We start from the raw sequence: 14,018 nt of genomic DNA, 5'->3' as shown, positions 1-14,018 counted from the left end.
CGAGATCCAAACCTTTTTGGTGCTCTTCATGTTGGAGATGATTTCCTTAGGCACCCAAAAGCGTTTGACCCCATTGTTGGCTTGCTTGTTTACCTTGATGGCCACCACCTTGCCATTTTTCTTCTTCAAGAGAGATAAGGTGTGGAGGCCTTCTTGTCCACCTTGTGGGTGTAGGTGTTGGAGAGCTTGCTTGTTTGCTTTTTCTCTTTCTTCTTTGCTCCTCCTCCATTCTTCACCTTGCACTCATAGGACTTGTGGCCTTCCTTGTGGCACACGTAGCAAACCATGGTTTGTCCTTCATCAAGCTTCTTCACTCCCTTGACGGTATTATCTTAATGAAGTTGGGCTTGCTTTGCCTTGCCTTTCACTTGAGTCAAGTCCTTGGTGAGGCGAGCTACTTCTTGCTTGAGTTGCTCATTCTCCTTTGCAACCTCTTGTGTGCATGTATCTACAACAACTTTCTCAACACAAACTTGGTTGCACAAGGATGAATCTAAACATAAATCATTACAAGAAGTAGAGACATCCTTTTTAGACATGTTAGAACTTTTCTTTTTAGATGCCTTGGTGAGGGCTGTACTAACGGCTTCAAGATTAGCAACTTTATTAGTTAGCTCATCACAATGTTTGCATATGGTTTCCATTTTAGCAACCAAACTTTTATAAGCATCTTGTGAGCTAGCTAACTTTTCTTTTAATTTTTTATTTTTCTTTATAAGTTGCTCATCATTGATTGTGCATGCATTTGTTGTTGCACTAGCCTCAAGTTGCTTAATTTTAGTAGATAGTTCAACATTAAGATTAGCAAAGTTCTCATATTGTTCAAGTAAAATTTTATATGCTTCTTGTGAACTATCTAGCTTTTCTTTTATTTTCCTGAGCTTCTTTTGTTGACTAGTGCAAACTTTAGCATAATTAAGATTTTGTTGCACAATTTCTTCATAAGAAGGCATTTCATCATCACTATCATTCTCACTAGAGGATGAGCTTTCGTTACCTCGTGCCATAAGGCACACACGTGAAGAGCTTGATGATGAGTGCCTGGGCCCTCGCCTCTTGTGATGGTGTTCTTCTTCACTTGAAGAATCATCCCGTGATCTTATTGATGTGAGGGCTTGGTTCTTGCACGCCTTCTTCTTTGTCTTAGGTGTGGGCTTGTTTGGACAAACTTCCACAAAGTGCCCCAACTCACCGCATCCATAGCATCTTCTTTTTCGATTCTCATTTCTTTGATTGGGGAAGATGATATCTTGAATTTGGATGGGCACACCCTTGACATGAGCCTTTGGATCATCTTCTCCACCTTGTTGATAAGTTTGATTGATTCTTCATCAAGGTCGAAGGTGGAGGAGGAAGATTGATCATCATCACTTGAATCTTCATCTTCTTCATCATCATCATCCTCATCTTCTTCTTCTTCACTTGAGGAGCTTGAGCTTGAACTTGTCTCAACTTGCTTTCCCTTCATCTTCTTTTTCTTGCCACATGCAAGAGCTTTGCCTTTGCTTGATGAAGAGGCTTCTTCTTGACCCATCTTGCGTGACATTTCAAATGCCACTATCTTGCCAATGACTATGGCCGAAGTCATGGTGCTCAAGTCCTCCATGTTGTGAAGGATGGTGATGATGCTTACACATTTGTTTTGTGGTAGCACGGAGATGATCTTCCTCACGATGTCTGCATCATCTAGCTTTGTTAATCCTATAGAATGGAGCTTATTGATAATTAGATTCAAACAAGAATATATATCATGAACAAGCTCATTATCATTTATTGTAAAGAAATCATAATTTTGTTTAGCTAGACAATGTTTTTGCTCACGGACATTAGATGTGCCATCATAGAGCTCTTGAAGTTTTAACCAAATTTCATGTGCCATATTTAAAGTGAATACTTGGTTAAACATATCCATGCTAAATGATTCAAACAAGCAATTCTTAGCTCTAGTATTGAAATGTATTTCTTTTTCATCACTCTTTGTGGGTTTTTCGGGATTCTTAATGGGTTTCATCCCATCACAAGTGACTCTCCAAACTCCCAAATCAACCGCCTCAAGATAGCAAGCCATTCCAGCTTTATAATAGGGGAAGTTAGTGCCATCAAAGTGTGGAGGCCTAGAGGTATCCATCCCAACCACTCTAAATAGCGTCGGCTCAACAGCGGTTAAGCCAAAGGTCCAATTTGATCCAACTGGCTCTGATACCAATTGAAGTGGACCGTGACGCCTAAGAGGGGGGGGTGAATTAGGCAACTTAAAATTCTAACTCTAAACTATGGCCTCTTTTTCTAACCTTAGCAAAACCTATGCAAAAGACAAACTATCTAAATGTGCAACTACAGTTTTGCTAATGTGGTGCTATCTCTACCGCAAAAGGAGTAATGCAATCAATGTAAATACGAAAGCTAAAGAGCAAGATAGAGATATGCAAACTCCTATCGATAGGTGGCGGTGTGAAGAGAGTCAGCCCAATAAACCGGAGGGAGATTGGCTTGAAACAGAAGGGACCGCACAATGTTGTTTATTGTGCGAAGAATGCGCTCGGCACATCCATTCTGTTGAGAGGGTATGGGCACGACATCCGGAGAATGACTCCATGAGTGAGGAAGAACGTGTGGGCCGAGGAGTGATCAAACTCGCGGCCGTTGTCACACTGAACTACCTTGATGGAGGAGCCAAACTACGTGCGCACATGAGAAAAAAAGTTAGAGATGACGCTGAAAGTGTCAGACTTGAGGCGTAAAGGAAAAGTCCAGGTGTAGTGAGTGCAATCATCAAGAATGACTAAATAATATTTGTAGCCCGAGACACTAACAACTGGAGAGGTCCAAAGATCACAATGTATTAAATCAAAAGGATGAGCAGCACGTGAGTTTGACACACTAAATGGTAGGCGCACATGGCGACCTAGCTGACAAGCATGACAAATATGATCAACTTGGTGCTTATTACATGAAATTGCTTTGGAACTAATAAGTTTGGATAAAGCCGCATGTCCGAGATGACCAAGGCGACGATGCCAAAGTGAAGAGGACGACGCGGTGGTAGCGAGGGCAGTGGTGGTGCTGGATGATGCGGGAAAGAATGGGTAGAGGTCACCCATGCTATTGCACCTGGCGATCACGCTCCGTGTCTGAAGGTCCTTCACAGAAAGGCCAAATGGGTCAAATTCAATGGAACAGTTATTATCAGTAGTGAAACAACGTACAAAGATTAAATTCTTAATAATGTTTGGTGAGACTAAAACATTAGAAAGAACAAGAGGACGCCATGCTGCAGAGAAAGAATGTGACCCAATAGATGTAACGGGAAGCGAAGCTCCGTTACCCACAATGATAGATGAAGGACCGGATGACGATGGAGGGTGAAGGCTAGAGAGTATACCAGCATTGTTGACCATATGAGCACCGGCACCGGAGTCAGCATACCATTCGCCTGAAGGTAAGCCTGGGCAAAATACCCGATACCCATTACCCGTACCCGAATTACCCGAACCCGGACCCGAATTACCCAAACCCGAGGTACCCGATCCCAAATTCGGATAGCGATTTTGATTACCCAAAATTAGTTTGGGTAATTCGGGTAATATCCCCCGGTACCCAAACTACCCGAACTACCCAAAGATTTGTTTTTGTCTTTGTATTTATCATGTGTTGTTAGCTGAACCATTTAACTTATCACTTTATTAGAATATAATTCTCTCTATTTGAATGAGTGACTGTAATATATTATTCTCTATAAATTGCTATTGAAATTCTATACAAATTGCTGCTGAAATTATGTATAGATCGCTACTGAAATTTAGTGTAGTTGATTGTTTTCTGTAAATTTGGGTATATCGGGTAATACCCGAACCCGAACCCGAATTATTGGGTACCCGAATTTGCGGGTAGTGTTTTTTCGGGGGTAATATCGGGTAGCAATTTTCATTACCCGAATTTTGAATTACCCGAATTACCCGACCCGAAAAAATCAGGTAACTCGAACGCCCAGGCTTACCTGAAGGAGGAGGCGTCAGCGTCATGGTGTTGAAGTTGCTGACGAGGCTAGACGGGTCCTAGGACATGCCCTGCATGGGCGTCTAGGGCTGCTGCTGCTGTGGTGGTGGCGGTGCACCGTAGCCGAAACCTGGAGGAGGCCCAAGGGTGTACGGCTACTGTACGTACTGCTGCTGGGCGGTGAAGGCAGCCGGTGGAGGACGGAACGGCGTCCCGGAGGCGTTCGGTGGGCATGGCAAAAACTGAACGTGGCCTGCCCATGGGTTGTAGAACGGCGCCGGGGGTGAGAGCCGGCGTTGGTGTTGCTGGCTGACTGCTGTTGGTTGCGGCCGCGTCCACCGCAGCGGCGGCCAGTCCGCTGCGAGCCGCCCTGGCCACCGTGGCCACTCTGGCCGGGCTGGCCGTAGTGGCCGCCGCCCTGGTTGGTGGGCCTGCCCTGGCCGTGACCGCCCTGGGTGCCCTGGCCGTGGCCACCGTGGGGGCGTCCGGCAGGGGGGCGTGGAGCGGCGACGAGGGCGGTCGACGTAGAGGAGGCCGGCGGATCGGATGCCCCGGCCGCCTCGTCGGCGGCGATGTCGTCGATGTCGATCTCCTCGAGCAGAAGAAGCATGCGAGCCTCCTCGAAGGTGGGGAAGGGCTGCCGCATCTTGAGGTTGGAGACCATGGGCCGGAACTTGCCGTTGAGGCCGCGGAGGAGGGTGAGAACCAGGGTGCGATCCCCGATCGGATCGCCGTAGTCGCCGAGAGTCGCCGCCATCGTCTCAAGACGGCGGCAGAAGTCAGTGATCGAGGTCGAGCCCTGTTTCGCTGTGCGAAACTCCGCCGAAAGCAGCAGGGCGCATGATTCGCGCTAGCCGAGAAACTCGTTCCCGGGGTAGGTCCAGGCGTCGCGAGCGTTGGGCTTGCGGTTCATCGTCGACTGTGTAACGCCCCAGCCCGGGAAAACGGCTAAGATCCACTCTACCGAGGAATGGACCACGCCTGCTAATTAACTCTCTTGCGCTTTCGTCCTCGCTTCGCGCAAAAGGTTCGAACCGGAGTACATTAGCTTCCCAGGGCTCGGGTTTTTAAGTTGGCTCGACCCACCCTCTGGTTCCGAGGTGGTACTAAGGGCGGTCGCTACAGTAGTTTCGTGGCTACAGTAACTGATAACCCTTTCGCGTCTACAGTAACGGCACCCAGAGCTACAGTAGTTTGCTGGCCCAGCCCGTCATCAAACCGGCCCAAGGCCCATTAGTGGGGTCTCACATACTGCTAGAGGTAGGCGTGGATCGTGTAGTAGATCCATGTCAGCACGGCGCAGTCCATCTGCACCCACGCCGGTCGATCGGCGTTGTCGACGTCAGAGAGGACGTGGTCGGTGAGGGCATACTTGCCCAAGACGGTGAGGAACATGGCGCGCCACCGGTTGTAGTTGTCGACGGCGCGATCCAGAACCAAGGGCACGAGGACCTTGATGTTGAGGACGGCGATGGCCGCGGTGTGGACGGCGGCGTACTTGGCCTCGTACGCATCGAGGGCCGCTGCACGATCGGCCGCTGCCTTCTCGGCGTCGCGTTCGCGCTGTTCGCGCTCTGCTTCCGTCTCAGCCATCGGATCAGGAGATGACCCCGACGCCAAGTCGAGGCCGCGCGATCACTTGCGGGGGACGTCGGGCCGCGCGGACGTGGATCACGCACGGACGCACCTGGCCGGATCACTTGGCCAGATCACGTACGAGAAGCACATGGAGCAGATCACACGCACATGCACATGGCCAGATCACGAACGGGAACGCGCGGTCGATGGCGATCGGGAAGACCAGCCAGATCACGCGCTGGCGTCGACGATCGATGAGACCAGTCGCGCGGGGAGGAGAGCGCGTCGCGTAGGCGCCGTGGCGCACGCGGTCGCGGAGGAGGAAGAGGGCCTGCCGGCCGGCGATCGGGCGCCTGGCGGCGGCAGCGCGGTCTCGGGAGGAGACGCGCGATTAGCGGAAGCGGAAAAGATCGTAACCTTCCCGTGATACCATGAAAGAGAGTGATTGGGGAAATTCTCAATAATATTGTGATTGTTGAGCGTGTGTGTGTGTGTGTGTGTGTGTATATATATATATATATATATATATATAACTACTACTCTGTAGCTGGCTACAAAATAACTTATTCTGTAGCCATCTTGAGTTACGATAATTACTATGTTAATTTATGAGATTATAGTAACTTCTTACTAAGTGGTTTACTATAACGTTATGGTAAATATCCCCGTGTGTTATAGTAACCCAACTATAGTAAATATATATTGACATTATTGTAAATTAGTATATAAAATTATGGTAAATGGAGGTGGCTACAGAATAACTTATTCTGTAGCTGGCTACTGAATAGCCTCTCCCTATATATATATATATATATATATATATATATATATATATTGTGGACAGGCCCACTTGCCATATTACAATCCAACAATTCTCTGTTTTACTGGAACAATCGCTTACATTGAACGTCAGATACAAAACGGATGCAACTTCAAATGGCACAACTACATTTGTGATTTACACGGCCATGATGCAATCAATGGCTTCTTTGCAGATCCCAGTCATGGTCGCCTCTGGTCCATAGACCTGCAATGCATTTGTTGAGCACAATCAGGGCATCTCTTATGGGGAATGGACCGGTCCCAATGATTCCCATTCAGGAAATGGTAGGTGCGGCGTTTAAGGAAATAAAGAGATCATACCTCAATTGGAACGCCAAGTTCCGCACCTAGGGTGCGCATTTTAGCGAGTCCAGTTTGGTAGTTCGGACCACCTCTCCGGACATAAATGTTCATCCTTGCAGCTTTTAATTTGGATTCCTGGAACCAGATTCCGGAACAAAATAACAAACAAGATTGGTGAAGATTTTAAATGGAGACAGGTGGGAGTGGTTGGGGAATTGAACGGTTATCAAACTTCGCGGTCCAATTTACCTTCTCTCTTAGAGCCCGAATGATGCCATTAAATGTTGCAGCAACATCGGTGAAGTTAGCAATACCTCCTCCGATAAGAAGGACCCTCTTACGGCCATCAGGATCAGCGGTAGCGCACTGCACAAGTTCAAAACATATTCATGAAAGACAGATGTAATGAACAGAATAGATAGACTGCTGAAAGGTTCTACTGTTCTTACATCCAGAACCACTCTAGCATACTGCAGAACCTCCTCCTCTTTGGGAGCTCCACTGTACTCTGCATAATTTCCTAGCTCCGAAGCATATCCCAAATCTCCAACCTGGTATCCAAGAGGAACTATGAAACTATTGCACCATGCACCTCACATATGGCACATTTTGTCATTAAATATTAGCTCCTTCTATCCCAAGTTAACATGAAAACGTATCAAAAGGTGCAAAGAAACTTGAAGGAGGGTTTGCATGAAATTCAGGCTTACAGTATCCGCGTATATGACACTAGCACCACCACCTGCAACCATTGTCCAAATGCGTCCTTTTGGGTTCAGTACTGTGAATTTCAGAGAAGCACTTGTCTGCAAGAAGAGAGATGGTTCATACAGAACTGTCAAAATAAACTAATCCAAATAGAAATGTGAACACTGGACAGTGGAGCAATGGTTTACAGATAGCATACTTCAGGGGGGAAGGATGGAATCGAATATAAGTTGTCCACTTTTACATGAACATACCTTCTCATCCAGCTCATGGATAAAGCTTTCTGCAGGACTGAGAACTCTTCCAAAAGGTAGAGGGAACTCAATGTTACCCCACCTGTACATGAAAAACAGCGGTCGTTATGATTGGCAATACAGTAGAAAAACCTATACTTTTTACATAAAAATGGCTGGTATGACTAATATGAAGGAGGCAACTGGGATCTGTGAGGTACATCAAAAGCCAGAATCATACTTATTAAAGTTCTTGAAAGCAGCTGTGTCATCTAGTTCTCCTCTCATATCCAGAGGATACGGTTCACCATTTACCAAGGTGAATGGGTTCATCTCAAGAAATGAGAAATCCAAGTCTGCAAAAGAACCAATGAGCATCATATGTTGAGTGTTGAAACTGGAAAAGCAACAATTACAAACTGTTTGCCTTTCAAAAGCAAGGGTTATGTACCTTGGAAAACAGAAAATACACCTCTAATGAAATCACCTATTTTCGTGCGAACCTGAAATTCAAGCACGGATAATCAATGAAGAATCAACTGAGAATTGATGGTTAACCAAGAATCTGAGAATTACCAGCAGTAATGAGTTCCAAGCCTACTGGGAACAAACAAATGGTATAATAAATAGACAAGTAACAGTGCAATAGCTTACCTCCAATGGCAGGGTGGCGATCAATGGAGCACATGCATCAGGTGTCATTTGCTTCTCTGTGGGAAGAAAGATGGTCTTAACCTTGTCCCAGTTCTCCTCAATCTCAATACCTCCACACTCTGAGAAACTAATGGTGCTGCCAAGCCTTTCTGATACAATTGAAAGGTAATACTCTTGGTCATGCGGCACAAATGGCTCAACTATGAAGGTTGTAATCGGAGCTTTGCAGCCACCCATCTCGACCTAGATAAGTGAGCAAATCCATTCATACAGATTATAAATAGCTTTAACAATCAAGTCTGTGCTGGTAAAAAGCATGGCAAGATGTTAGCCATGACAGTACCTCAACTCCCAACCGCTCCTTAACAAATTGGCGGACTTGGGCAAGATCTAGGTTGAGGGCCACAAGCCCACTCTTCCCACGTTTCCCAAAGAGCATGTCAGGTTTCACAACCAACTTCATAGATGAGAGCCATGGCTCCTGGTTTGCAAGCTCAGTGAAATCCGTTGACTGTGTGACCTGTGATTAAGCATTCTGAAATCTCAATCAACTGGTCTTAAGGAATATGTAAAAAAAAAAGGTATGCTATAGTGAATGAAAAAAGATAGCTAATATAGAACATCAGAACTTGAACCAACTCACTTAGGAGCAATCAAACTGAATCAGTGTTTCTACAACCAATCAAACTCAATCAGTGTTTCTACAACAAATAAACCCAGCATTTGGGGTTTCTCGCAGAGCATCAATGACAGCAGAAAACTCTTGGAACTGTTCAAAGGCTTCCACACTGAAAGAGGCAGGTGAAACGAACTATGCAATGGATTTACCTGACTTGCTTGAAGCACTGACAAGTTCCTGTTCTTAGCAAAGGAATAGAGCTCAGGAAACTTTGTATTAAAAGGAAACAAGCACACCTTCAAAGAGAACTCAAGTAAAATGAGCTGGTTGTTCCTATCTAGCGAATGGCAACTAAAAACGAAGACAATCTGCTGGCGTTACCTAGATGATCTACTGATTTTTGACACAGACCCAGTTGATCAGAGTAAAATTCTTCTAAACCAAACTATATGTATACTGCTACTTAGAAATTTTTGGATCTTATGGGTTCAATCACCACCGTCACAGACCTTGCAAATCCATTTTAGTAAACCAATTATTATCAATCGAGCATTTCTCATATATAAAAGGAAGACGTGCTGAACATTCCAACACAAAGCACTGGCCAGTTCACCTACTAATCACGAAACAAACAGGAACAGCCCAACGACGAGGCGATCCGACAAGCAGGCACCGCACCGCAGGAGAGCGAGGAGCAGGGGCAAGGGAGGGAGGACTGGGGAGTGAGCGACCGACCTGCGCGGAGAGGATCTGGAGGTCGATGCCGGCGAGGCGCTTGAGGTGCTCCCGGAGGAGGCGCTTGGAGTCGTACTCCCGGATCTTCTTCCGCGCCATCGCCGCCGGCCGAGCCGAGCCTTCTGGAAGCTAAGGGGAGGAGTAGGTGCGTGCGTAGCTGTAGCCTGCAGCGGGCGGGCGACGACCGGTGTTCGGGATTCGGGTGCGCGGGCAGGACTATATAGCGAGGCCCCGCGAGGGAGAGCAGGGAAAGCGGCGGGCAGCCGCGACCGCGACCGCGACCGCGACGCGCCGCCGTGGTTGGTTGTTGCTGGTTTCTTTCGGTCACTGGTTGGGTGGGGCCCCCGGCCGGTTTGGTTTGGTTTGGTTTGGAGTTGGAGGTGGATGGGATCTGGCTGGGTTGGTGTGATATGTTCTCTACTGTATACAACCCACAAAGGACCCCATCGCATCCGCATCCGCATCCGCATCCGCATCCGGATCTCACTACACACGGATGCAGAAATCGGTGTCAGTTTTTCTATTGCAGCTGATGATTCGCGGACGACAAAAACGATGCTCGGATAACGAAGAACGCTCAGTTGCTTGCTGCCGTGCTTGCTTTGTCAAACAAAGAGGAAAACGTGCAAATGTGTCCGGCAGCAGCTATGAGCAAGGACGAAAACAGATCGGATACGGACGGATATCATCGATATTATATTTGTTTTCGTATTTCTATTTTGATTTGGAATCGAATACGGATAGTGTCAACTATATCGGGTAGGGTACGATTGGATATCGACATTATAAATATGCGATTTGAGTATTCGGATACGGATACGGTATCGAATGTTAGATATCTAGACTCAGATATGGACAGATCTCAACTCCTCTAAACAGATTCGGTTTTCAATATGGCCGAAAAATATTCCTACCATTTTCATCGCTACGAGGTCAAGCATTTATCTTTTACCTTTTTTTTAATAAACCGTTGGCGCTCGGTCTCACGGACGCTACTGGCATGCCGTAGCCAGGGCCGGTCCTAATTTTCTTTTTATCTAGAACAAAACTATAAAATTTCGAGCCTTTTTTATGTAAGCATGACAGTGCTGTGGCTGCTACCGAATTTTTTATATTTTAGCTTTTTTTAAAGTTTTTCATAAATAGACCCGTGGAGGAAAGGTTTTAGAAAATAGACCCATAGTTCGACGTCATTGATGCTGGCGCTGAGCTAACACGTCTCGGCACCAGCGTCTCTGGCGTCGAGCTCGGCGCCGTAGATAGGGATGAAAACGATACGGATATTTTCCTACCGTATTCGAGACCGAATCCGTTTAGAAGGGTTTAGATCTGTCCGTATCCGAGTCTGGATATTCAACATCCGATACCGTATCCGTATCCGAATACTCAAATAGCATATTTATGATGTCGATATCTAATCGTATCCTATCCGACATGGTTGACGCTATCCGTATTCGAATCCGAATCCGGGCAAAAATATGAAAACAAATGTAATATCAGTGATATCTGTCCGTATCCGATCCGTTTTCATCCCTAGCCGTAGATCTTGGCGCCGAGCTCGGCGCCAGAGTAGCTGGCGCCGAGCTCCCTGCCATTTAACCCCAGCCCAACCTTCCTGCCCGAGCGTTCTTCCTCTTATTTCTCCTCTCTCTCAGGTTTTTCTCTTCCCACGTCATCCTACCTCACGAATCGGCATATTGGATCTTGGAAACTTTGATTTGATCCGTAGATCTTCGAGAGCAAGGTATCCTCGCTCCCCTCCTAGTTTTTTTCGCATCAATTCGGTATATATTAGTCAGATTTTTGAACGTAATAATCATCATCACTTAGGGTTTCATTTTATCCCTCAATATATGTTATACAATCGTAGGATAATGTCAAGGCGTGGAAAAGCTAGCAAATCTAGGCGCATGTAGTTATGTTATGGATTCATTGTTATGCATCAAATAGGAAACCCTAGGTTTAGGGTTTAATGTTAACTGCTTTCGGTTCTTAGAAAGAAATTAGTTGTATTGTAGTTATGATTCTCATTGACATTTATTTGTGATGTTTTGATTTATATTTGTTAAATTACATTCGTTTTGTTAGATACAAGAAATGTTTCAGGAGGAGTTTTGGCGAAAACGGGGTCGTCCTCGAGAATTATACCCCGGCGCGTCTAGCAAAGATGCCCCCGTCCCTCCTGACCTCCCTGTCCCTAACTGTGACTATGGTTTCCCGGACCATGTTTTTCAATCGAAACATCCAAACACAGCGACGCGTTGCTTCTACACATGCAGTCGTTTTAATGTAAGAAATTATTTCCACTATCCTTTTTCTTTATTTGTCTAAGTATGGTACTAATATTTTATTGGAATCTCATTGTGTAGGACTATGAGAGGTGCTTTTTCTTTCAGTGGATCGACGGTGCAAACAAGTTTGATCCTAGGTACCTCCTTTTCGATAATTGGTTTAGAGGGAGACATCCACGTGAGCACTTCAAGCGGTGGGTTCCACCCCCGTAACCCTCCGCCAATGATGGCTAAGGAGAAGCACCTAGCCGTAGTTAGACGACTCGAGGAACCTCATCTGTGCGATTATGGAGATCGAGCTGTGATAAACCCTGAGAATACGTTGGAGTTTGTGTGTCCAAACAAGCATGAAGTAAGTACAAAGTGTATGTGTTGAAATGTTGAGCTATATGTGTTCATATACTAATGTCTACTTATTTAGGTGTTTTCAATGGCGAAGTGTCGTTTTAAGGAGTGGTTGTATGGTCCTAAGAACCAATGTCTGGAAGAACCGCGAAAGGTTAAGGAAAAAAAGAAAGAAAGGGTAATTTACAAAGCACCTCCTGTCATGTGCGAATATGGTGTTAAATTCAACTATGGCCTAGTCCCTTCGGAGCTTGGAATAGTCCATTATTGCGGCCATATGGTTGAGTATGATGAGGTTGGTTATTTGTGTGGTAAACATGAAATCATATTTTGTTTCTTTTGCAAAGACATATATGATATAATTTTTCGTTTGAATAGAGCACTAGGAAATGCAGGTGGGAATGTTACGATGGTCAAGCTAAGTTCTTGGATGAACTAAAGAAGAGGCAAGTAATTACACGGAAGAGGGAATATGGACCTGACTACGTCAACCTATTCGTTAAACATCATAAAGAAAAAATGCGTGAGTTTGCTAGACAACATGGTATTTGTAACCCGATCGATGTTGGGCTTAATAAATGGGGATTGGAGAGATGAATGCCGTTAGAGGAGGAGAGGGCAAGGAATGAGGTAAGGGAGGAGACAAGAGTACAGATGCAGGTCTTGAACGAGCATATTGTTGCATTATGTGCCAGTGAGTGCTTAAAAGTATTTTTTTTTCGTTGCCTGATTTTAAATGTAATATAATCGCGTTGCTAACTGATTGCATTTTATACATGAAGGGATTGGTTGCAGCGAGGAACATGCCATAGAGGTGGCTCGTGCAAGGTATGAGGAGAAGAAGTTAGATGAGCATAGATCACGAGTTGGTCACACCGTTCAATCACCGATTGTGTTGTCTGATGAGGGGGGCGAGGATGAGGACGATACTGGCAGATTGACTAAGCCCATTGCTCTAGTAGAGGCGGGCTTATAGGCACAGGAGGCTGAGGACAATACTGGCAGACTGAGCGAGCTCATCGGTCTAGCAGAGGTGGGCTTGCAGGCGGAGGAGGTTGACGAAGACACTGGCAGACTGAGCGAGCTCATCGGTCTAGCAGAGACAGGCTTACAGGCGGAGGAGTATGACGACACGTTCTTCACTCAGGCCGCAGCGGCCGTAGATGAAGCAGAGGCCACTTACTATAGGCGACAGGCAGGTTAGAGCAACGCAGGTGAGCCTAGCCACAGCAACAGAGTTGTAGTAGAGGACTGGTACTCGGATGATGAGTTGCTTACTCAGTATGTTTCAGACTGAGGATTTGGATATGAATTTGCCCCTATGTGTACTGTCGGCACGTACTTCTAGTATTATTATGTTGTTTAATATGGCATAATATTGAACTTTTCATTATGTGGTTGTTTTCATTATTTATGGTCTTAATATTCCACTTAATGTTACGGACGTATTGAAATGTGAACACGTGCTGCAAATAAAACCTAACGACGTACGGCATTATATAATTCAACACACGAAACACATGAAATGGCATGTGAGAACATGTACTGAACCTGGGTATAGAGTGTGAAAAACATAGACGTGCATGTGAAAAAGATAAAGTCATCCTAGTAGTGTGGCCACATAGCAAATTGTGTTGCACCTTCTCCATAGTAGCCTCCCGTTGTTGTTGTTGGTGGTGGCGGGGGTGACGGGGGAGGCCTCTTGTTCTTATGGTTAGGGCAGGTGCAATATGG

At 45.9% G+C, this 14,018-nt stretch overlaps 1 protein-coding gene across 1 annotated transcript; it reads right to left on the bottom strand.

The window, feature by feature from the left end:
• Positions 1–6,432: 6,432 nt before the first annotated feature.
• Positions 6,433–9,925, bottom strand: LOC136504356 (ATP-citrate synthase alpha chain protein 3). Its single transcript, XM_066499263.1, has 11 exons — positions 9,649–9,925; positions 8,638–8,814; positions 8,295–8,537; positions 8,092–8,143; positions 7,882–7,996; positions 7,662–7,743; positions 7,410–7,505; positions 7,149–7,250; positions 6,949–7,065; positions 6,718–6,834; positions 6,433–6,601 (listed from the first exon to the last, which is right to left on the bottom strand). Exons 1-11 carry the CDS (start codon positions 9,745–9,747, stop codon positions 6,533–6,535), a joined length of 1,269 nt encoding a protein of 422 aa, XP_066355360.1. The 5' UTR covers positions 9,748–9,925; the 3' UTR covers positions 6,433–6,532.
• Between the last annotated feature and the right edge of the window lie 4,093 nt (positions 9,926–14,018).

This window comes from Miscanthus floridulus, chromosome 14 (assembly GCF_019320115.1).
Source record: "Miscanthus floridulus cultivar M001 chromosome 14, ASM1932011v1, whole genome shotgun sequence".
In the NCBI taxonomy this organism is placed as follows: Eukaryota; Viridiplantae; Streptophyta; class Magnoliopsida; order Poales; family Poaceae; genus Miscanthus; species Miscanthus floridulus.
This window is presented reverse-complemented; position numbering and strand designations above follow the sequence as displayed.